Source organism: Drosophila gunungcola, unplaced genomic scaffold, assembly GCF_025200985.1.
Source record: "Drosophila gunungcola strain Sukarami unplaced genomic scaffold, Dgunungcola_SK_2 000077F, whole genome shotgun sequence".
Lineage (NCBI taxonomy): Eukaryota > Metazoa > Arthropoda > Insecta > Diptera > Drosophilidae > Drosophila > Drosophila gunungcola.
In genome coordinates, this window is record NW_026453240.1 from 13,614 (window position 1) to 37,776 (window position 24,163).

Consider the following 24,163-nt stretch of genomic DNA (forward strand, 5'->3'; position numbering starts at 1 on the left):
TAATTTATATTAATTGTTTTAATTAAATTAACATTTTTTTTTATATTATCCCTAGCTCAAATACGATACTCACTGCACTGATGTCGGTTGTCCTCGTCACTGTTGTCCAGACAGTCGTTGTCGCCGTCGCAGATGTAGATCCTCGGAATGCAGTTGCCATTGTCGCAGGTGAACAGATCGCCGAAGCAGGTGCGTCCCTCCGACTTGCAGTAGTCTGGTGGCTCGTCGGCCCCGTCACCACAGTCGTCATCGCCGTCGCAGTACCAGGTGGCCGGAATGCATCGGTGGTTGGGGCAGCGGAAGCTGTTGGTCGGACACGTTCGCTGGCCGCAGTGCAGCGGATCCTCGTCGGAGTTGTCACCGCAGTCGTTGTCGCCGTCGCACAGCCAGTAGGGCTCCACACAGATGTTGGTCTTCTCGCACTTCAGGTGGTTGGCCGGGCAGGTGGTGTTCATGGGACACCTCTCGTGCGTTTCGTCCGACGTGGCATTGTCCTTGCAGTCGTTCACACCATTGCAGACCTGAGCCTGGGGAATGCAGCGTCCGTTGCCGCAGGTGAACTCGCCGTCCACACAGGGCGGATAGGTGCAGCCCAGCTCGTCGGAACCGTCCTTGCAGTCGTTCTCGTGATCGCACTTCCAGGACTTGAAGATGCAGCGTCCGTTGTTGCAGCGGAACTCGTTGGGGGAGCAGGAGTGGTAGGCACAGTAGTTGGGGTCCTCGTCCGAGTTGTCGCCGCAGTCGTCGTCGCCGTCGCAGGACCACATCCGCGAGATGCACCGCCCATTCTTGCAGTAGAACTTGCTGGCCTCGCACGTGTTGTTCCTGGGCGCACACATCCTGCCCTCGTTGACCACCTTGGTGTTGTCGTCGCACTTGCACTCGGCCTTGCCGTTCGGCGCAGGGTGACAGCTCTGGGCACAGCCCCCGTTGTTGATCCTGCAGGGGTTCACATTGCACTTCTGCCGATCGGAGCTGTAGATGCGTATGTCTCGCGGTGAGTCCTCCAGTCGCTTCACCATCTCCACCATGTTGGCTCCCGTGTGCTTCTCCGCCCTGTAAACGCCTCGCAGCTGCAGGTCCGTCCAGTAGATGTAGTTCCTGAACACGGTGATGGCAAACGGATAGATGGTGGCTGCCACCAGGAGCTCTCTGTTCTGACCATCCAGATCGGACCTCTCGATCTTCTCCCGCACCGCGTCCGTCCAGTACAAACGCCTCTCATCGTAATCGATGGCCAGGCCACTTGGCTGCGACAGATCCTTGTCGACAATGGCCCGCTTCAGCGAACCCGCCATCGTGGTGCGGAAAATCTTGCCGGAGGTGCCGAACCTGCCCCAGTCCGTGAAGAACAAGGTGCCATTGCAGGGATCGAGCACTATGGCTCGCGGTCTTTCCACGCGGGCAATCATCACCAGCTCACCGCCGTCCAGGTTCATGGCGTAGATCGAGTTGTTCGAGCTATCCGTCCAGTAGATCTTCTGCTGCGTCCAGTCGTAGGCAATGCCCTCCGGGTTGATGCCCTTGTTCAGCACCACGGTGATGTCGTCGTGGCCCGGCTTGTTCGCCTTCGTGTAGGCAATCTTGGCCCAGGGACGGATTTGGGTGTACAGCATCCGGTTGTCGGCAAAGTCAAAGTCCAGACCGACCACGTTCGTGAGGTTGGTCAGCGGTGTGAAGGGCACCTCAGTGGAATGGGGATCCAGATTGACGGCCCGAATCTCGGTTCTGGTGGCGAACACCAGGTACTCGTTGACCACCTCGCACTTTCGTTCATCGGCACTCAGCTTTCCGGTGGCGCACTCGCAGCGGAAGTTCCTTCCCGAAGGACCTGTGGCTCCGCCCTCGGGCGGAAAACTGAAGCACAACTGGTCACAGCCGCCGTTGCCCAAATGGGCACACGGATTCGTGTCGTCCTGCGGCTGGTTGTTGATGTTGTATATGGCAATGTCCCTCAGCTTCTCGAGATTGGTCCTCACCCTGGTGGCCGTCTCATTGGCACTGTGCTTGGAGGCCTTGAAGACGGTCATCAGGTTGCGATCCACCCAGTAGACGTCGTTCAGATAGACCGCAATGCCCATGGGATTGGGCAGATCCCTGCGGATCACCTTGCGATTGGCGCCATTGAACGAGATCTTCTGAATGGTGTCCAGTTTCGAGTCCACCCAGTAGATGTCATGGGTTTGCATGTCAATGGTGAGATCGCGGGGCAACGATATCCCAGACGTAACCAGTGGCGTCCACTTGCTGCCGTCCAGCAGAGCTTTTCCTATCCTCGGATGCTGACCATAGTCGATCCAGTAGAGCAGCCTCTTGATGGGATTCACGGCCAGTTCGCGTGGCGCATCGGTGGTTGTCTTGACCAACACCTTCCTGTTGCTACCATCCAGCCAGCAAACCTCCACGTAGTTCTCGTGCGGATAGACATTGGTGAAGTACATGTTGCCGGCCACCCAATCGATTGTCAATCCCCGGATGCCATTGCTACCGATGCCGTCCTTGACCACATGCTGCAGATCGGTGCCATTGGGTCGCGACCTGAAGATGCCGTTCCAGTAGCCACGGTTGTACTCGGCCCAGTAGATCCACTGCTCCCGGTACATGACGTCCACGTGGAGTATGTGATGACCAGGACCGCTCACCGGCACCATGGCCTCGGAACTGTCGCTCAGACTGTAGCCCCTGATCATGTCCAGTTGGGAGACGACCGCGAAGGTCTTGTAGGCCACGCAGTTGATCTCGTTCTCCTTCCGGTAGCCAATGCCGCAGGCACAGGTCCGGGTCGCAGCCGGCCCGGGAATGCAGAGGTGCTTGCACCCGCCGTTGTTCGTCTGGCAGGGGTGCTGCATCAGGGCGCGCTTCTTGTAGATCATCATGGAGCGTAGGTCGGACTCGTTGTCCACAATGGTCTTGGGGTTATCGCCATGCGGCAGATCCACCCTCACGATGCGCTCGTACAGCGGATCCAGATAGTAGAGCCTGTGGTCCAGGATGCCCAGGCTGCGGGGCTTGGCCATCGGATGGGAGTCCTTCATGATGATCGTCGTGTGGTCCTCGCCGTTGTAGTCCATGGAACCGATCACAGCCGGATTGCTGGCACTGTAGTACAGCATCTTCTTCTCCGTGTCGACGGCCAACGACTCGGGATGGGCAAAGTCCTGGAAGACCACTACGGGGTTCTGTCCGTTCATGTCCACCCTGCCGATCTTAATGGGCACCTCCAGAACACCCTCGTCGATCCAGAAGAGCTTGCCGTCGGTGGGGTCCAGCACGATCTGCTTGGGTCGCGACACGGAGTTGGCATAGCCGTCGTTGGCCAGCACAATGGTGCGGTACTTCTGCTTGCCGTCCACTCGCACGGCCTCGATGTTGCTGGCCACCCGGTTGCCGATGTACAGGTTGCGGCCCAGCCAGTCGAAGGCAATGGTGTAGGGGGCACCCACAATGCCGCTCTCGGTGCCCAGGAAGAGGGTCTTGTTGCCACCGCCGTAGGGCGTTGTGTAGATGGTGCAGTTCTCGTCGTCGTCCTCCCTGCCCTGCACCCAGTAGAGGGTCTCGCCCTTGCGATCGAAGTCCAGGCCCGTGCTGCTCTCAATCCCGATGACCGGGGCCAGGGCTCCGGCTCGGGCGTCGCCTCCGTTCAGCGGCAGGTCCACTATTTGCGTGCCCTTGACGACCATCAGGAAGGGGTTCTCCTCCTCGATGCAGCGACCCTCGCTGAGGAGCTTGAAGCCGGGCTTGCACTTGCAGGAGTAGCCCTCCGGGGCACTGGGACTCAGCAGGCACAGGTGCTGGCAGCGGGCGCCGGCGCAGGGATTGGGGGTCATGGGCTGCAGCGAGGCGTGGTGCACGTGTATGGACAGGGGCTGGCTGATGAGATGGGACACCACGGTCTGGTTCTTGCCGCGGAACTTGTTGGCCGACAGGACGCGATTCAGCTGCCTGTCCGTCCAGTAGAGCGTGTCCTCGAACAGGGACAGCGAGTGCGGGTGCAGCAGATAGTGGCTGCTGGCCAGGACCTGCTGTCGGCCCGTTCCGTTGTAGTAGCAGAAGTCGATGAAGTCCAGCTTGGAGTCGGCAAAGTAGACCCGCTTGGTGGCTATGTCCAAAGTCAGGCCGTTGGGCCAGTAGATCTTGGTGTTGATGATCGTCTTTCTCATCGTCCCGTCCATGCCGATCCGCTCCACCCTGGGGTTCTCTCCCCAGTCCGTCCAGAAGATCCATCTGGCGCCGGGACTGGGGTCTATGCACATGCCCCTCGGCTGGGTGATGTTCTCCCTGACCAAAACCAGGCGATTGGAACCATTCTCCGCGGACACCTCAATCGTGTTCAGCTTGCTGTCCAGCCAGTAGAGGTTCTGGGCAATCCAGTCGTAGGCCAGACCCTCGACCAGGTCCAGACCCGTGTTGATGATCTCCTGCGGCTCCATGCCGCGATCCAGACGCGAGATCTTCTTCAGCTTCATGTCACTCCAGAAAATGGTGCCCGTGTGCATGTTCGAGGCCGTGGCCACCACGTTCTCCACTATGATGGGCACCCGCTCCAGGCCCTGCTCCTTGAGGTCGGCCACGAGTATCGAGTGGCGGTTCGAGATGATCAGGAAGGCGGCCGTGTGGTTGACGGCCTTGCAAGTGTGCTTGTTGGGCTCCAGCACGTAGCCGTCGGTGCAGGAGCAGAAGTAGGAGCCCTTGGTGTTGGTGCACTGCTGCGAGCACAGTCCGGGGGGATCGCACTCGTTCGTGTCCATGCAGGTGTAGCCATCCTCGCCAATCTCCGAGCCCGGTGGACACACGCACAGCGCTCCGTTGGGCGTCTTCTGGCAGAAGCTGGAGCACTGGCCCGCCTGGTGCTCGCACTCGGCCAGGTCGCAGCCTTCGCCCTCGTCGGACCCGTTCGGGCAGTCGGGCGTGTCGTCGCACACGGAGGTGATGTTCACGCACCGCTCGGAGACCCCGGGACACTGCCACTGGCCGTGCGGACACTTGAAGGGCGGCGGCACACAGGCGTGCTCCGCGCCCTCGTCGGAGTTGTCGCCGCAGTCGTCCTTGCCGTCGCAGATGTAGGCCTTGAACACACAGTTGGTGTTGTTGCACTTGAAGAAGTTCTGGGCACAGGTGATCTGGCCGCAGTCCTGCTCGTCCGAGTGGTCGGAGCAGTCGTTGGAGCCGTCGCAGTGCCAGGCAATGGGGATGCAGAACCCGGTGGACTTGCAGCGGAAGTGCTTCTCCAGATTGCACTGGTTGGGGCCCATCGAGGGGCAGCCCAGCTCGTCGGAGCCGTCGTTGCAGTCCGGTATGCCGTCGCACTTGTACGACTCCTCCACACACTGCCGGAGGTCGGCGCACTTGAACTGGTTCGCCAGGCAGGAGATCGGCGGGCAGTCCTTCTCGTCCTGCTTGTCGAAGCAGTCGTCGTCGCCGTCGCACACCCAGCTCTGCGGGATGCAGTGGCCCGTCCGCGGACACGTGAACTGGAAGTAGGCACACGTCTTCTCCGCACAGAAGTCACCCTCGTCGCTGCTGTCGCCGCAGTCGTTCTCGCTGTCACACTTCCACATGTTGGGTATGCAACGCCCGTTGGCGCAGGCGAACTGCGAGGTGCCGCAGGTCACGTTGCCGCACTCCTGCTCATCCGAGTTGTCGCCGCAGTCGTTCTCCTGGTCGCAGCGGAAGTTCTGGGGAATGCAGCGGCCCGAGCGACACTGGTACTCGTTGGAGCCACAGGTGGGTTCTGTCAATGGCAAGGGAGATGGTTAGGCTAACTCTAGGGATCATAGGTGTATTGCCGGTACTTACTTGTGCAGTTCTGCTCCTCGTCGCTGTTGTCCAGACAATCGTCGTCGCCATCGCACACCCACGACTTGGGTATGCACCTCTGGTTGTTGCACGTGAAGTCCCACGAGTTCGGACAGGGTTGCACTGGGGGCTCGGCGCTGGGATCGGGTATGCAGCTCAACTGGTCCTCGGCCAGTCGCTCGCCGTAGGGACACGAGCAGCGCGCTTGCAGGCGACCGAAGGACGGAGGTGACGAGGTGGTGGTCACCTCACCAGCCGTTCCATTCGGGGCTCCTATGGGCACGGCAAAGCAGATCTTCTGGCAGCCACCGTTGTTTCGGTGGCAGGGTTGCGTGTCTGCGATCCTCTGGACCTCATGACTGTAGACCTTGACGCCGTAGAGCCTGTTGGTTTGCGGCTCTCTGACCATCATCTCCTCTTGTTCGCCCGTCAGCTTGTGCAGCCGGATAATGGCATCCAGTCGCCAGTCCGTGATGTACATCCAGTCGTTGTGTATCACAATGGAGAAGGGGTGTCGCACCAAGCGGGAGTTCACTGTCTTGATGTCCGTGCCATCCAAGTTGGCGTGCTGCACGTGATCCAACAAAGCATCGCACCAGTACACTCGATCCTCCTTAAAGTCAATGGACAGACCATTGGGCCAGCCAAGGGTCACGTTTTTGAACACCAACAGACCACTGCCATCCGTGTTGGCCCTGGTGATATTGGCCGGACGATCCCACTCGGAGAAGAAGATGAACCCGCGATTGGGATGCACGACAATGGCCCTGGGACGTTTCAGGTTCTTCAGCAGCGTCCGTCGGTGCGTCACGTTGCGCGTGGACAGGACATTCAAGGTGCCCTTACGCGAATCGATGTAGTACAGGTTCTTGGAGGCCCAGTCGACGGCCAGACCCTCAACGCCCTCGTTCTGGGAGGCCAGGACGATCTCCCTGCCGGTTCCGTTGCGGTGCACCCGGTAGATCACGTCCTGCAGCACGTCCGAGTAGTAGACGAACTCATCGCGCGCATCAAAGTCCAGGCCGACGAAGCGCGCCCTCCGCGAGACCACCGGCATGATGGCATCGCTGAAGCCCTCGATCACCGGCTCCAGCACCTTGCCCTTGATGAACCGCTGCTGCGAGTACATGAGGAACTCGCTGACCGGCTTGCACAGCTTCAGGTCCGTCTCCAGCTGGTAGCCCGTGGAGCAGGCGCACCGGAAGCCCAGCCCCGTGGGGGCGCCCTTCACGGCCGTCACAATGCACATGTGGTTGCAGCCACCGTTGTTGTTGCCACAGGGATTCGACACCCTGGGCTGACTGAGCGCGTGCACGGCAATGATGCCCTTCGGCTCCCGGATGTCCTTGGCCTTGTAGGTCACCTGGATGGAGGTGGGCCCCTCGAACTTGTCCACCGACATGATGCCCTGCTTGGTGGCATCCGTCCAGTAGATTCGGTTCTCGAACAGGGCCAGACGCGACGGACTCGGCACCTGCTGGCCCCGCAGCACCATCACGCGGTTGGCGCCCTCGTAGTCCACCGACTCGATGTAGTCCAGCAGGGAGTCGCACCAGAAGACCCGCTTGCCGATGATGTCCACCGTGACGCCGCTGGCCTTGTACGCGGCCTCGGACACAATCGATCTGGCATGTGTGCCGTCCATGTGGGCGCGCAGCACCTGGCCACCGTCCGCCACGAACATCAGGCCCGCCGTGGGGTCCAGGGCCAGGTCGGCGGGCGAGGTGAGGTTCGAGCCCAGCACCACCGCATGCCACTGGCCACTCAGCTCGAACACGTCGATCTTCTGGCCCACCAGATCGGCCACGTAGATCTTGTCGCCCACCCAGTCGACGGCCAGCGCCACTGGCGCCCAGGTGCCGGGCAGCGTCTGATCGAAGGGCGTCACCGCCTTGTTCTGCGCATCCAGCGGCAGCGATTGCACCTTTCGCGTCTTGATGTCCGACAGTAGAGCGTGTTCCGCGCATAGTGGAAGGCCACACCCGCCGCCGCCGTGGCATTGGCCAGAATCTTGGGCTCGCTGCCGTGGTGCAGCATGCGCATGATGGCCCGGTCGTGGGCGAAGATCAGCTGCAGATTGTTGGCGTCGGGGGCAATGCACTTGGAGTCGTTGATCAGCGTGTAGCCCTGCGCGCACTGGCAGGTGTACGAGCCGAGGGTGTTGGTGCACAGCTGGTCGCAGTGGCCCCACTCGGCGCACTCGTCCAGGTCCACGCAGGTGCGGTTGTCGGGGGCCAGCGACTGGCCCGGCTTGCAGTAGCAGACGCCGCCGGTCAGCGAGGGTCCGCACTTGAACTCACAGCTCAGGGCGGGACAGGAGGCAATCGCTGGAATGATGGCGAAAAAAGGGATAGGATGGGTAATTAACTTAATTAATTAACTTAACTTAATTATATAGAGGAAAATTGGAAAAATATTCAAATCATTAAGCCATTGTGTCGAAAGTGGATTCACAAGTAAGTCATGTCCAGCTTGTCAACTAAAATTAGTTGAAATACGAAAGCCACAGAGCTAAAAGTTCAGTTGGATTTGGAATTTCACACAAAAATTATCTGTTTTTTTTTTTTTTTTTGGTTTTTTTATTCAGTGGCAAAACTTAGCGGAATTATGGATTCACAAGTAAGCCATGTTCAGATTGTCAACTAAAATTAATTGAAATACAATAACCACAGAGCTAAAAGTTCAGTTGGATTTGGAATTTCAAACACAAATTATCTGTTTTTTTTTTTTGTTTTCTTATTCAGTGGCAAAACTTAGCTAACACGAGTTTAAGGATCGGCTAAGATGTGTTGGCACGCAGTATCGTTTTGGATTTACCACAAATCTTAAGCAAAGAAGTGGATAAGGTTATTAAAAGGTATGTACAACTAATAATAAACAAACTAAATTGATCAACAGAATGATGGTCCCCAATTGAACTCACAGCTCAAAGCGGGACACGAGGCTATCGCTAAAATCGATAGAGGAAAGGGATAAAATGAGCTCACCATATGAAATGCGAACAATTAAATTATATCGGAAGTGGATTTACAAGTAAGTCATGTTGACAAGCAACTAAAATTATTTAAATTTAAATTTGTAAACCAGTGCTATGAGGAAAAAACGGAAGCAGATTTGGCCCATTGGAAATTTAAAAGGTGTACACTAATAACTATGAAAAATGGAATAAAATTTATACGAATGAGCATTAGGATGGATATTTTAAAATGGAAACAAGAGGAACAAGTAATAATGAACATTATTCCATTAATAAAATCTTTGTAAATGAACATGAGGAACAATACACTGAAGAGGAGAATACAAATATACCCAAAATGAAATCAAGAAAGTAAATGAACCCTAAATGATTATTGCTGCTGAACATACATTTTGCGGCTGAATATACATATTGCTATTAAACATACATAATGCTAATGAACATACATTTTGCTGCTGAACATACACTTTGCGGCTGAATATAAATATTGCTATTGAACATACATTTTGCTGCTGATCATACATTTTGCGGCTGATATTACATAATGCTGTTAAACATACATTTTGCGGTTGAGCATACATTTTGCGGTTGAGCATACATAATGCTAATGAACATAAATTATGTATATGAACATAAACATGAGAATACTTTAGGAATGAATATAATTAAAAAAATGAAGATGGAAACACTGGAAATGAACATCAAAGCAGAAAACATTCTTGGATGCAAGCTCGTTTGGAATTCACGCAGAGGATTAGCTCAAGGAACTATGAACTAGATGTACGATAGATGAAGAAGAGAAGAATTCGATTTCCCCCTGGGATACTCACAGCAGTTGGTCTCCTCGTCGCTACCGTCCTCGCAGTCCCGCTTGCCGTCGCACAGCTGCGACTTCAGGATGCACTTGGGCGTTCCGCTGGCTCCGCCGCGCGGACACAGGTGCTTGTTGTCCGGACAGGCGATGGCCGTGCAGTTGGCCTCGTCACTCTTGTCCGCACAGTCGTGGTAGCCGTCACAGTGGAAGTTGTACGGGATGCACAGCGCGTTGGAGCACCGGAACTGGGCGTGGTGGCAGGGCGGAAAGTCTGGAAAACACATAATGGAATACATAAATATATGTGCATTACAATTCTACAAACACCTTTTGGGAACTATTCGACGCCGATAATCCGCATCGACCAAAAATTAGAAATTTAACTTGGTTTTTGTTATATTGTTATAAATTAAAAAATGAGCCCAATCATAGCTCATTTTTTTTTAAATATATTTGTACTGTATTCAGCTAATTGGTTAAATCTAAATCTATATATTTTAAACTTTTACATCCAATATGTTATGTAACAAAAATGCACCAACTCTATAAATGTTACCAACTAGCTATAAACATAAACTAAAAAATATACAACTTTAAAGACTAAGATATTTTATTTATTACTTTAAAATTGAATATGGTTTCAATTTAAATATACTAAAATCTTTTCCGAAATAATATAATTTTATTTTATTTGCCTAAGCTAAACAAACATTTGTTATAGTACTTACTGCATCCCTGTTCGTCCGAGTTGTCGCCACAGTCGTCGCGATGGTTGCACTTGAGGGCGGCGTCGATGCACTTGTGTCCGTTGGCGCAGCGGAACTGGTCGAGGCGGCAGGACACGCCGCTGCAGTTGTCCTCGTCCCGCCCGGTGCGGCAGTCCAAGTAGCCGTCGCAGCGCTTCTCCTTCGGCACACAGGGTCCTGCGAGGCGGGCGCCCTCCGCGGGGGCGGCTCCGTTGGGGGCGTTGCAGAAGACGTCCGTGTGCTGGCACTTGCGGTAAGCTGCAAAACGCAAAGGAAATGCCACAGTTGTTTAGCTCAAACCTCTATTAATTTGTTTTATTTATTTAGAATTTTTGAAAATGTCTCATCATATATGCGGTAGGTTGCAAAAGTCAAGGAAATTCCACAATTGTTTAGCTAACGTTCTATAAATTTATTGTTTGTTTTAGTTGTATAAATAATTCATTGACAACGAGTCCCTTAATTTATAATTGACACAAAATTAAAAACTGATTCATTTCCATATGAATTCTTAAATATTTAATTATATATGGAAAATAAGATAGTTGCAAAAATAAAAAACAATAAATATATATAAAACTAACTGTATTTTATTAATAAGCTCAATAATATACTACTTAACAAAGACTTATTTTGTGTTATCAAATGAATACGTTTCTACATGTTAAAAATGGATAACGTTAACATTTTTCAAAAAGTTTAGCCCATCAATTGGATTTGTTATTTGCAGTTTGCTTTGCCAACTTGCAAGTAATCCTATAACACATTTAGTTGATATGTTTTTGGGGTTTCAGCCACCCTATTGTTTGACATTTTGATAAGCAGCCCCCAATATAATAATCTGTACTTGACTGCAGTCAATTAGGGATAATTTTGGCTGCCCTCCCATTGTGATTAATTGCATTTGCATTGGCATTGGGAGCCAAGCTCTTGACCCATCATCCAAAGACGATTTGAACTGAACTGAATGGCTCCGTGGGGTTTCCCTGGATTCCCAGCCATTGTCCAACAGACAGAAGCTGCATCTCGGCTCATCAGCTCTATGCTCTATGCTCTAGTCTCTATGCCATACAAGTATTTTAAAGGGATGGCCTTAAAAATGGCAGACCAAAACTATTTGTGCTGCCAAAGACATTAAATTTTGATGCCAGACATTCGAGGGGAGAATGGCTGGGCACGCATGGCGTATACATAATGCATGGCCGGCCGCTGTACGAGTGTCGGGCGTGATTGTCTGTCCGGTCGACCCGTCCGTCTGACCGTCCATCTGACCGTCCATCTCCCCCGGATTGTGCACTTGAGTTGTGTGTGTCGGCAGGCAGAAGTGCTATAAATTATCGAGTAGTTGGGTGCCGTACCCTCCTCCCCGAAAGCCACACAAAAAATGGGATGCCTCCCAGTAGAAGAAATGGCCACGAGAAATAAGTACCCCTTGCTTTAAGAAATTCTCTACTTAAAATTAAAAATAAAATATGTTAAAATCCTTTTTTTTTTACAATTTAACTTGGCCAAAAAATGCCGTTTTTTGTATTTAATCATTATTTTTTTAAATTTGCAAAACAATAACAAACAAATTATATATGACATACAAGAAATATTATTAAAAAAGTATTTGGTTGTATTTTGTTTATGATTCAAAACTCCTGACTTATATAATTTTGTATCTAATTATTTACATTATATGTTTTAAAAACAATCAGCCTGATGACTTTTCAATGTTAATGTGTTTAATTATTATTATAAATATATTATTATATATGATTTAAGCAAGTATTTCTATTATACTACTATAAAATGTGGCCAAGCCCGAAATTCAATGTGTACAGGGTATCAAGCGGATTCGAAAGGGTGTGTGGGTCTGTCAAGGTTTCGGTTAACAAGAAAGAGGTAGCAGGGAAAGTCGTGCATTTGAATGACTAAATTAGAGCAACTGCTGGCGAATCGGGTCTTTAAGAAGATGATATATGTGCCTTTTGACATGGGCATATGTGTATGGGCATTAGGGTGAACCGGTGGCATGATTAAAAAAAAATAAGAGCAACAGCTTTTAACTTTTACAATTTAGTCTTAGGCAAGGATTGTGTTACCTTTAGGAGATAATTCTCTATTTATATTATAATTAATTTATTGCCATACAAAATATTTAAATAAAACACTCACAAACATTTGTCAATTGATTGGGGTTTTTTTTTTAGGAAATCACTGATTTTTCGTACGAAAATCAGGATTTTCGGATGGAACAACAAACTTAGCACTTCCGCCATTTAAACAATATTTTCAACATTTTTTTTCGCTTGATTTGATTGAAATGTTATGGCTTAAACTCTAAATTTGGTTTGTTTATGAAAGAAAAAGTTCTTAAATAAGTTAAATTTTGAATTTATTTTTATTTTATTTTTTTTTCGTTTATTATTTTGTTTAGGTTGCGGCTTCATATTTTTCTGCTTTGCGGACGCCCCGTTGATCTATGCCCGTACCCCCTCTCTGGACATCATAAACTTGGCAACGAGTATTTTATGCATGTCACTCGCTCCTTGAGTCGCAATCCCAACACCATCACCATTCCCATTTCCAATTCCCCCCGATTAACTCCCGGAGCATTAGCGACGAACTGGGTCCACGGGACCCCAACAGGACCCCAACAGGAGCCCGACGGGAGCATCCGAGTGTGGCAGGGCAAACTTAATTAGTGCAAGTTAAACAAGCCAAGTTGTATAAATATTCCCCGACAGCGCAAAACTTTCTCCAAGCAAAACAATGGAATGCGTATCCTGCGCCCTGCGTCTGTGTAAGTCTGTATAAGTGTCCCTGTCTGCGAGTGTCCTGGATGTGTGAGTGTGTGTGTGTGTGTAAGTGCAGGTAAGAGCGGTACAGAAAAAAAATATATAAAATATACACTTAACAGGTGTGTGAGGTGGATTTAGTTGAATTTAAATGCTTAAATCTCTCTCCTCCATTATCAATTAAGCTATTTTTATATTGGGATTTTAAAGCCAATTTATTTAAGTTTTTTTTTTACATTTTAAAACTGTTTAATTTACTTACTTTATGAATACAATCAAGGTTTTTTTTTTTTTTAAAAACGCATACGCCTAGTTGGACAGCTCTTCTATCTTCCTTAATTTGTTTATAATTAAATGAAACTGTATATTAATTGACGCTTTAACTAAAGTAAAGTAAAGATGTTTGTTATTTTAATTACGCATACACAAAGTTAGCCAGCTTATCTTTCTTTCGCAATTTTTTTATAGTTAAATTAAAATTACTAACTATTTTATTAAAACTATGTAATTGAAATTGTGCAGCTAGTCCCTGAAACATTTTTTTTATATTTATTTGTAAGTATTGTTGTGACATGGCATATTTTTGTTGTGTAACTATCTATTTTGTTGGCCCCCTGCAGCTTTTTCTATTGACAAAGTAGAGCAGCGGAAGCGAAACTTTGCGCACTCCAACTCCGGTGGTCATAAAAATGTGTCACGCACTCCGGTAGTTCATCTCCCATTTCCCCCATACTTTCTCCCATTTCCCCCATACTTTCTCCTCTTTCTCCCCATCTATAAAGCATTCCTTTTACCCGGACTCTCTGACATTAACATGTTCCCATTGCTAATCTGCTTCGACCCCTTGCAATTTGGGGGCGTGGCTCGCCAAAAGATTTACGCCAAACAATTTGTTACAAATTCGTTAGCTGTCTCGTTTTCCCCCCTCGTTTCCGCACATTTGCATTGCATTAAAGGCAAATCATAATGACAAACGAGGGGCGTGGCCAGTTGTGCGATTTTGCAGATGCAATTTTGCGCTTTAAAAAGTATTTGGTCGCTTAAATGGGCAGGATGGTATAATACTTAAATTTATTTATCTCTTTATAGCATTTAACATACAAAATTGTATAATTTTGAAATACAATATTTTTGAACTTTTTAAATAAAAATAAATCGGAATAATTTAACGTTTTTTAGCAATTCTTTAAGTAGATTGTAATCTGGCAAATAGTTGTTTTTATAAGTTAAGTTCAGAATTACACCTTAACACACTTAAATTAAATACATTTAAAAAACAAGTAGCTTTGAATGAAATATAAATAAAGCAATTTGGCCCATAAAATGGGCATGACGATAAAATATCTAAATGTATCTTTCACAATATGGCATTTAACATTATATTAAAAATGTTTATCATTAAAAATTGAACATTATATTTGTGTTACCAATTATTCTAAATTTTTTAAATAAAAATTTATTCTACCTCGATATAGCAATTAATATTAAATAAAAAATTTAATTCTCAATTATTTCAACGTTACATTTTTCATTACAATTTCCCACCAATTATTCCTACTTTTCACACTACCCTCTTAACTTAATTTTTCACTCGCTTCCGTTTGGCTGCAAAACTTTTGGCCCTAAACTTTAATCAAAAGCCGAGAAGGAGTTTTGCTGCATTGTTTTTGGCACTTTTGAAAAACAACAACACCCAGCCAGCCATCAAACTCTCTTTCAGTTTTTCGTTTTCCATTTTTTTGTTTTTCATTTTAACCAAACACTTTCTAATTGGGTTCTCTGGTTCTTTCGCTCGCTGTTTTCTCAGCATTAACTTTTATTGCAAGCCAAGACTTTTATGCGTGTACCAAAACTTGGGTGTTTTTTTTTGTTTTTGGGGGGTGTGGTGGGGCCGAAAGGGGTTGTGTAATTACGCGCGACAAGTGCCACTCCCCCTCCCGAACCCCGAACCCCGAACTGCGGAACCACCGCCCCTACAGTCGCGTCACGTTTAGCTGCAGTCAAATAAACGTCAGCTGCAATTGTCGCCACTCAGAGAAACTCAAAGAAAACGCGAAAACTACAGAGAAAGGGGGGTGGAGAAAGCAGGAGAAAGGGCGAAGCGATGTTGACAGAGTATGAGACAGTCAGCGGTGCCCAAGAACTCGGTTTTTAAACAACCAAAATATTAAATATTTAAATACAGAAAGGGAAATATCTATGAAAATTACAAAAATATACAAAATACTATTATCAATTATCTTAAGTTTTTATTGAAAATAATTTAGACATTTTTGGGATAAAGCTTACTTAACTTTTATTCATAAAAAAAATATAAAACAAATGCTCTGCCCTTTGCACTATCTTTTATTGAAAAACTGATTTATATAAATTATCCTATATATATTATTTTTTTTTAATATATATATCGCTAGAAAACTTGAGCAAAAAATCATTAGTAAATATCTTACAAGTTTTTGTTCTGATTTGAATTTGATTCACTCAGCTAAAAACAGTTTTGCACTCTCTTTAAGAAATGCACCCTTGAAATTGAAGAACTAGATATTAAATTAAGGTCACTAAAAATCTTAAACAAAAACTCATCACTACATTTATTCCGCATGCCCCCTACAAACCTTCAATTATTTTAACTGAGAAATTTAAAATAAATCAAATACAAAATTTAAGAAATTATGGTGGAGGAAAGTTCTAAGCAATATTTCTTTCTACTTAATTGCGGGTGTAATAACTCTTTTTTTAGTTATTGCTTTGCAAAATGTTTTTCTAAAAATGCTTAAAAAATGACCTATTTGAGAACTGTTAATAATTATAATGTAAACAAAGCTAATGCAAGATATTTTTGTAATTTAATTTTAGCTTCTTTCGTCATCACTGGATGGAAAGTAAAACGAAATGGAGGTGACTATAACACTTAAGTTCTGCGGACACGAACTGAAGTTGGATTTTCTATGGGGTTTTCAGAAGAGTTCCTGGCTACGACGATTTAAGCTCTTCGCTCTCTTTGCTTTTACGCACTTTTTACGCAGCAATATCTGCCTCATTAGATGCTGCCAGCAATTAAGAGCGAGATGCGAAATGTCCGCCTGGAAAATTCCAGTTACACATCCCCCACTCCCCTTTTTTAGCCGTAAGCAAGTGCGGGTGCTTCAGCCTGTGTTTATGCTTCAGTTTCAGCTTGTTGACTTGCGACCGCAATGCTGGCGAAAAAGGTAGCGAAAATAATCGGGCAAAAGTGGGCGAAATGGGCGGGCCAGGTCGGTGGCTATATAGTAGTAATTTCCAAGTGTCTTTCACCGCAGCAGATGTCTGCTGTTTCTTCTCACGGTTATTAGTTGCATTCAGAGGTGTTCTAAGCAGTGCACACAAGTCCTAAAACATGATTACACCCAGAAAATATATAAGCCATTTTAATAGTACAAATTCAAACTAGCAGAGATGATATAAGTGTACTTCACAAAAAGTGTTTAATTAATATACAATGTGTTTTAACAGTTCTTAAAGCAGATTTTAAATGGCGTTTGTTTAAGCCTTGCTTTATTTTACTATAAATTAAATAAACAAGAGTTTTATAACTTTTTGCTAAAATAAATACGTTTTATTAAGTTATACTTTAAGAACGGCAAATAACTATTTTACAGTTTCTAAATGCGCAACTCTATTTAAAAATAAGTACAAGAAATTTAAAAATATTTTCACAAATATAAACATATACATTAAAATATTATTAAAAAAAGATAGTTCATAGGTTTTAGTCTTAAGTCAATAATTTATTTTTAATTTTTTCATAGAATATTGACCAGTGCCTTAACAATAAGCATATGCTTGTAGCGCAGGGCTAAAATATTGAACAAAATTAAATTAAAGCAAAGGTTTTGTTTTATTTGAAAAGTTTTTTTTAATAATGCAGCAAATTTAAAAACGCTGCTTACATTATCCAAAGTCTAAACATATAATTCGCAGGCAAACAATCTGTTTTGGGTTACAGCCACATGCGATGCGAATCCCTTGATTTTAATTGCACACATCTGGGGAAATGTGTGTGAGTTTCCATCGCTATGACTACCTGACTACCTGGCTATCCTGGGTATCTATTATCCTGACTGTGTGACTGTGTGTGTGTGTGGCCTATCTATATGGCTCAGCTCCCATCTTCCGACACTCGCAGCCATCTATTTTCCTGCTCGCACAACACCTGAAGTAATTAAATAGTTGAAATAAGCCCGCTCTAATATTTATATGCCATAAATTAAGCAAACAAAGGCGAACGAAGGCAAGCAAACACACAAACACACAAACACACACACATACACAGTTGAGGGGGTTAGGGGGTGTTGCAAGGGGGCGTGGCACATGGGGGGAAAGGCGGTCTACTGTCACCCAGACTGAAGAAGACGACGCGTTGACACGTACGCAAAATAAATTTGCTAAGAACGCAATAAGAGTGAACATTTTGTCGCCATTTAAGCGCGATAAATTAATGTGCAACAAAAGTGCGACAGGGTCAGCGCAGTGCAGAAAGAGATGGCGATAGTGTGAGAGGGAAAGGGAGAGCCTGGTCTCGCTGTTCCCAGCAACGTCTTATTAAATTAAAATGAAATTTAAACTTGATCTTGTGCCGCCAAAAGTTTCTGCGCCAAAACGGAATGACTATCTGCCCAACTCTTCCACGTTTCAGGCATCAGAGTTGCTGGGAATATTTCTAAAATAGCTAGAAAAAGTTTTAATACCAATAACAAATAATTAATTTAAGAAAATTGTATTTTGTTCCTATTAATTACATTATGAGTTTTACGTTAGTTTATGAGGGAACATTTTTATAGGCTAATTTATTTTAATATATTATATTCCATATTTTACGTACTAAGTTTTTTAAATCATTGGTGAGATTTTAAAGATATATTTATGTTATGTATGTTATGTTTTTTAATATTCTTATTTATTTTTGAGTACTCGTTTTCATATTTTTTTTTACTACAAAATGGTTGGTAAGTTCTTTTCAACAAACATTTAAATTTTGTTTTAGTTCTTAAAAAGCTTGAGACTTATTTTAATGATATTACCTTCTTGTCAAATGAATTCTTGTTTTTTTTATTGGTTTTTAAACAAGTTTTTGGGATCAGCTTTCTTATTTTGGTATTTGTATTTATTGTTATATTATAATGTTAGCTAGGATAGACAAAGCCAAGCTGGCAGTTCTCATGTAAGCGGACAAATTGCCCTTCTAGTTCAGCTTAGGTGTGCGAGCGGGACGGCCTGCGTCGGTGCGAAAGAGAAAGGGCGACGCAGGACAAAGTTATGGGGCGTTTGTCTAGCCGTTTTCCACATTTTCCACGTTTTTCACGGAGTTTTGGAGTCTCGAAGTTGGAGTCGTCAAAGCTGCCAGCTGAACTTGCACAAAAGGATGCCGACTGAAGGGGGGGGGTTGGGCAGCGCGGTAAACGTCGGGGAAAGTCGGGGGGAAAGCAGGAAAAGCAGTGCGGGACACTTGGAAATTGGACGCCTCAAAGATATTTAAATATTTGTTTGCTTGTCAGTGTGTGTGCGGGTGCATAAATCTTAAATAACAAGCAATAAATGCTCTACAAGTCTCGGGCACTTTTCGGCGATTTGCATTGGACATGTTGCCGTCCCGCTCTGGTCACCATCCCCCTCTCCCTCTCTCTCTTTGGCATTACTGCCTTTTCTTTGGATTCTCACTCGGCAAACTTTTAATCAAAATGTGCGGCTCACAGTCTGCTGGCTGAATGCACTTGAACTTTATGCCAAAAAACAGGGGGGAAAGGCGGGAAAGTCCGGAAAAAGCGGGAAAAGAGGGGCACCGATAAGTCTGAGAAAGAGATGGCTATAGGCAATAAGGCTATAAGGCTTTCCACCATACAAAGTCCAACCGAGCGAGAGCTGTTGAAAATGCATTAAATTCTTTGCCCAACGAGCAGACAACAGACTTTCGAGTTGAGGTGCTGGAAGAGCGGGCAAGTGATGGGTTAAAGGCAAGTCAACAGAGGGTTAAAAGACAGGAGTGTCAGCGACGATGAATAGGTTTTCAAAAAAACCCAGAAAAAGAAAACCGCAGAAAATTAGTCATTGAAAAAAAAACCCACGAAACGTAAATATTTAGTTTAAATTAAAAAGCTTAAAAAGATTTATTTTTTTTTAAATACAGACGTTTTAAATAACCAAATCGATATATATTTAATCCCTACCTTTTTGCAAAAAGAATGTAAATATTTAAAACATTTTAATTGTACATTTGCAATGCCGTTTCCTCAATGTTTTTATAAATAAGAAATCATACTACTAATTTTACTACAACATACATATATAATTTTAAATGCATTGTTATTGCTTAAAAACCAAGTACATTTTGGGTGTATTCCGAAACACTCCAGCTAAAGCCTCGTTCTCTGGGATTCATTTTAAGTACAGACCTACGCCAAGTGAAGTTATTTTTAAGACCGCTTACTTTTCATCGCTTTTACCCCTCAACGCAAGCAAAATATACTTCATTTGCGATTCCAGCCATGAACCTCTCTCAACAGAAACAACTTTGGCCGGCCATCATCAATTCCACTAGCTAAAGGGTTAACCTATTAACCCTTTACCCTTAACCCCCCGCTGGCCTAGGCAATGATTTATGACCCCACATCAAATTGATCCATTTCCGTTCGGCCTGCGTTTTCCTCGCTAATTTGCGGCCTTTACCTTGGGGATTTACACATATTTCTCTCTCTTTAACTACAGGTATATATATATATAAATATATATATATATATATATATATATATACTATCGAATGGTTTTGAAAGTTCATGTCTGTAAATATACTGTGTATACTTGTACGCTTGTGAAGTTTAGTTGGGAAAACAAGAACTGCGGTCTTCGGTTACATCTCCGTGTTGAAATTTGCATAAATAAAATTGGCATAATAAAATGTAAACATTTTGCAAAGCAAATTGTTACGCCACCCTCTTGACAGGATTCATCTTAGCTAGCCAATATTTGTGGAGTCAACAAATTTGCATTGAAAACGAGAAAGGGCACGAAATGCTTTGAGTTTAAATTACCTTGTACCCCCTTTTATGGTATACATGTGTATATAGGATATATAGAATGAGTGTATATAGTATTATATATAAATTATACTCACTGCACTGCGCCTCATCCGATTTGTCCTCACAATCCTCGATCATATCGCAGCGATAATGCGGAGGGATGCAATAGGTCTTGTTGAACACATACTGCCCGCAATTCAGTTGCGGCGTTTCGCATTCCGGTGGAGCTGCAATAATGAATAGAATTAGTTTAAACGATCCCATAAAAAAATAAATAACATGGGAGAAAAGGAACATTTTTGACTATTAAAAACTTCAAGTTTCAGGAATGGCCTTTATTCAAATTATTAAAAAAAAAATGAATTAATAATTTCGTTGGTGTTTTTAAGAAATTTAGATCTGCATCAAAACTATAAAAACTTAAAATCACGGGATAACATGAAAAACAAATTGGGTGTTTTTCAAATTATTGATAAATAAATTATTTAAAGTCTATAATATATATTTATTAGTTTTGTGTTTTTTGGGAACCAATTACAGATATAGGTTATAGCATAAAGGGTTCAAAACCCCTCAACTGGATTAAATAAAAGATTCTCTTCTAACACCAGACAAAAGAATAAATAATATGTTAATATGTTAAAAAAACCATAAACCATAAATATAAAAATTTATTTTTAGAATGAGAATTTGCACCAAAGGCTCAATTCTAAAAACCTTGAAAAAAAAAAATAAGAAAATTAAGTTTTAACTAAACCTCAAGTTTATTAATCATATCTTTTATTGAAGATATTTAGCGTTCAATTTAAGTAATAACTGAAATTCCTGCAGATCATTGTCGGAGTGTAATTCGATTAATTCGATTCATTGAAATGTAATTTCCTTGGTTTTTTTGGCTGCGAATTGCACGGCCCACTTAATTACTGTCTATAATTTCGTATTTTAATTATGGTTTTTCCCGAATTTCCCCAGGATGGTCGCTGTTTGTTGGTCTGGTTACTGGTGGACTGGTGGATTGGTGAACTGGTTAATGGTGTCTGGTACTTACGGCATGACTGCATCTCATCCTCGCCGTCGTCACAGTCCTTCTGGTAATTGCAGACCCAGTGGTGCGAGATGCACTTGCCGTTGTTGCACCGGAACGAGTCCGTCGGACACTCGGTGTTGATGCCACTGCCACTGCCACTGCCAATCGCACTTGTGCTGCCCAAGCTGCCACCTGGAAAATGGAAAATGTGGGGGGGAAATCGGAAAATTAGTACGGACTTCTTTTATCGAACTAATTGGCATGTGACTGCCGCTTTGTCATTCGACTTTAACGAAAGTCGGACAGAAGCTTTGATAATAACCAATGCAGTGCTAGTCAACAAACTGCCAAATGGCCACTACACTTATACAAAAATAAAAAGAAAAATTAGCGGAAAGTAAATTTAAATGATTGGCTCAATAGTGTTGGGATCGTGATAAATTTTAAGTACTTTAAAATTCGTTTTATTTTGAATGTGTAAAGTATTAGGTTTTCCTAAAACGTAATAAAAATAGTTTAAAATATTTTCACATAAACGAAAGTGTTTCAAAAATTTTTTTTTATTGGAACCAAAAAATTCTGTCCTGCTAAGAAAATGTTGAGAATGCATTTTTTTCGAGTGTGTTTTAAACGGAGCTTGGCAAAGGGAAGCTTTGGCTGCAGACAACAAAAGACTGTCATAAAATGGCAGTTGCAAGGATGCGCCTCAGCTTTTGTGGCTGCCAAAGCCTCCGCGGCTAATGGCCTTGTCACACACACTGGCAAACACTCACACACACTGGCACACACACACACACATGAGGAAAAAGTGCGGGAAAAAATGCAACAGCAGAGGCCAAGGAAAATGGAGCAGTGAAGTCAGAACGCGAGCGGAAATGCTTAGCTGGGATTTCTTCTCGACGGGGAAAATGGAAGGGAAAAGGGTGGAAAAATAGAAAAGGGTGCACTGATAAAAAAAATTGAAAAGAAAAAATAAATAACTTATTATTGAGTTCAAAATGTTATATATAAATGAAATATTAAATCATAATACTTAATACACTGCATATTAAATTGGGTGATTTAATATTTAAATTAATGTGGGAAGTGGTAGATTCAAAAAAGTTAAAATTCATTTCATTAAAGCTAAATACGGTTTAAGCTTGGTTAAATTTTGAGACTTTAAAATCAATTCCCTAAATAGTCAAACACAAAATTGTAATTTTTTCATATTTAAGATAACTAAAAATAAATGAAAACCACAGCGAAATATGTTTAAATTAGGTACAAAATATTTCAATTTACTGTGTGTTTTTTTTTGACAGTGTAGGGCCTAGAGGTCGACTGTTCAGTTTTTGGGGCCAGGGCGCTGACAATGTCATTTGTTTCCGGCTACGTGCACTCTGCACGTGCCCAACTTTTTGTGGCCAAAAATGGAGAAATGGAGAGAAATGAAAGGCGGAGAAAGGCGGCGAAGAGTTTCATGTTCCCTTTATTTTGTTGGCATTTTTTTCTTCTGCTGCACCTGCTACTGCTGCAACTTACAATGCCGCATCTTCGATGCAAGTTGAAACCGAACTTCAATTAAGCCCGATTCGAAGTGAAGTTGACTGAATTGGCACAAATAACGAACTAAAGGCAATACCTGAAACTGCTCTGAAAGCGGAGTGAACAAAAAGCACTGAAAACCTGTCAACAGACAATAGAAACTGAGGAACAAAAAGGGCTTTCAGCATAAAAGGGATTCCAAAATAATTTCAGTAAAAACTTGTAAAATAAAAATTAATTACATTGCTTTAATTTTAAATTGGTGGACAAAGTTTAAATTGTTTGTATTCTAATGTAATGTAATCGAAATGCAAGTAAAAGCTTCAATTTTAATTTCAAATGGGTCTATACAATTTTAAATGAAAAAGGGAAAAAATAAAAGCTTTAATTTTAATTGGAATGTTTAAATTTCAATCTGTTCCACAAAATTAAACTCTTGTAATCTGATTTCAAATTAAATGTACATCTTAAATTTGAATACTTAACCAGACTTTTACTTTTATGTCTAACTTAAAAATTCTGCTAAGATAATTGAACGCAAAAAACTTATTTCATTTAAGAAATATCAACAACAAGAGTGCTTTTTAAACATTCTTGTGAAACATTTTCAATTGTTTAGCCATAAACAGGTTAGAAATATGAACACTCTGTTGAACCACTAAAGTTGTGGGCTGGCCTGCAGGAACACACATACACACACATGATCCACACCTTGCTCCGCCCACCTTTGCAATCACCCCGAATACATCATGTCTAATTATGCATCTAATTAGTGAGTGCATTCTCCGTTTGGTAATTCATGCCGAAATTATTTTTGCGCTTTCGAGCCATAATCAGAGGCAAACCGCAGACGGCAACCAGCTAAGCCCCCCTTTTCCCCCACGCCCCTGTTTGCAAAAAACCCCTGCCACAACTTGTCATGCAATTCAGAGCAATTTTCGCCGCAGAACGAAAACGGAGTCGTGTTTTATCACAGCGCATAATTCACATTCACGTTTCACGAACTACTCACATTCACCCTTTAATTGTGCGAGGAAAAACCTTTCATGGCATTATGTTACTCAACCAACAACCATATAATAATGATAACAATTATCATAATTGGGCTTATGCCAACAATGGTCTGCCCAAAGTGGGGCAAAAGTAAGTGAACATATTGAGAACTAAGTTCTTTTATTTTAGTTTTAAAAAAATATTTGTTATTTATTGTGTTAAATGTTGTGAACAATTGAATGTCTAAGCTATTTAGTTGTGTTGTGTTTTTAACAATATATATATATCTTTTAGATAACTATTTTCAATTTTTCGGAATTTTAAAATGATATTAATTTGAAAATTTTCAAATCTTAATATTTTATTTTTAACAAAGTATATACTAAGTATGTAAATATATACATTCCAAGTCAATATTTTAAATTTTTCAGCATTTTTAAATGATTAA

The 24,163-nt window shown here is 43.9% G+C and overlaps 1 protein-coding gene and 1 long non-coding RNA gene across 2 annotated transcripts in view; one reads left to right on the plus strand and one right to left on the minus strand.

Annotated features, from left to right (window-relative positions):
- The window catches only part of LOC128264737 (low-density lipoprotein receptor-related protein 2), a 135,186-nt gene that overhangs the window by 9,082 nt on the left and 101,941 nt on the right, over positions 1–24,163 (minus strand). The window contains 7 exon segments of the mRNA XM_053000393.1: positions 74–5,731; positions 5,797–7,743; positions 7,746–8,123; positions 9,604–9,858; positions 10,316–10,591; positions 20,264–20,395; positions 21,217–21,387. Of these exon segments, the coding sequence (XP_052856353.1) occupies positions 74–5,731; positions 5,797–7,743; positions 7,746–8,123; positions 9,604–9,858; positions 10,316–10,591; positions 20,264–20,395; positions 21,217–21,387 (8,817 nt within the window).
- LOC128264741 (uncharacterized) lies at positions 8,267–10,191 on the plus strand. Its single transcript, XR_008268760.1, has 4 exons — positions 8,267–8,415; positions 8,541–8,653; positions 8,722–8,829; positions 8,884–10,191. It is a non-coding gene; the product is annotated as an uncharacterized LOC128264741 (long non-coding RNA).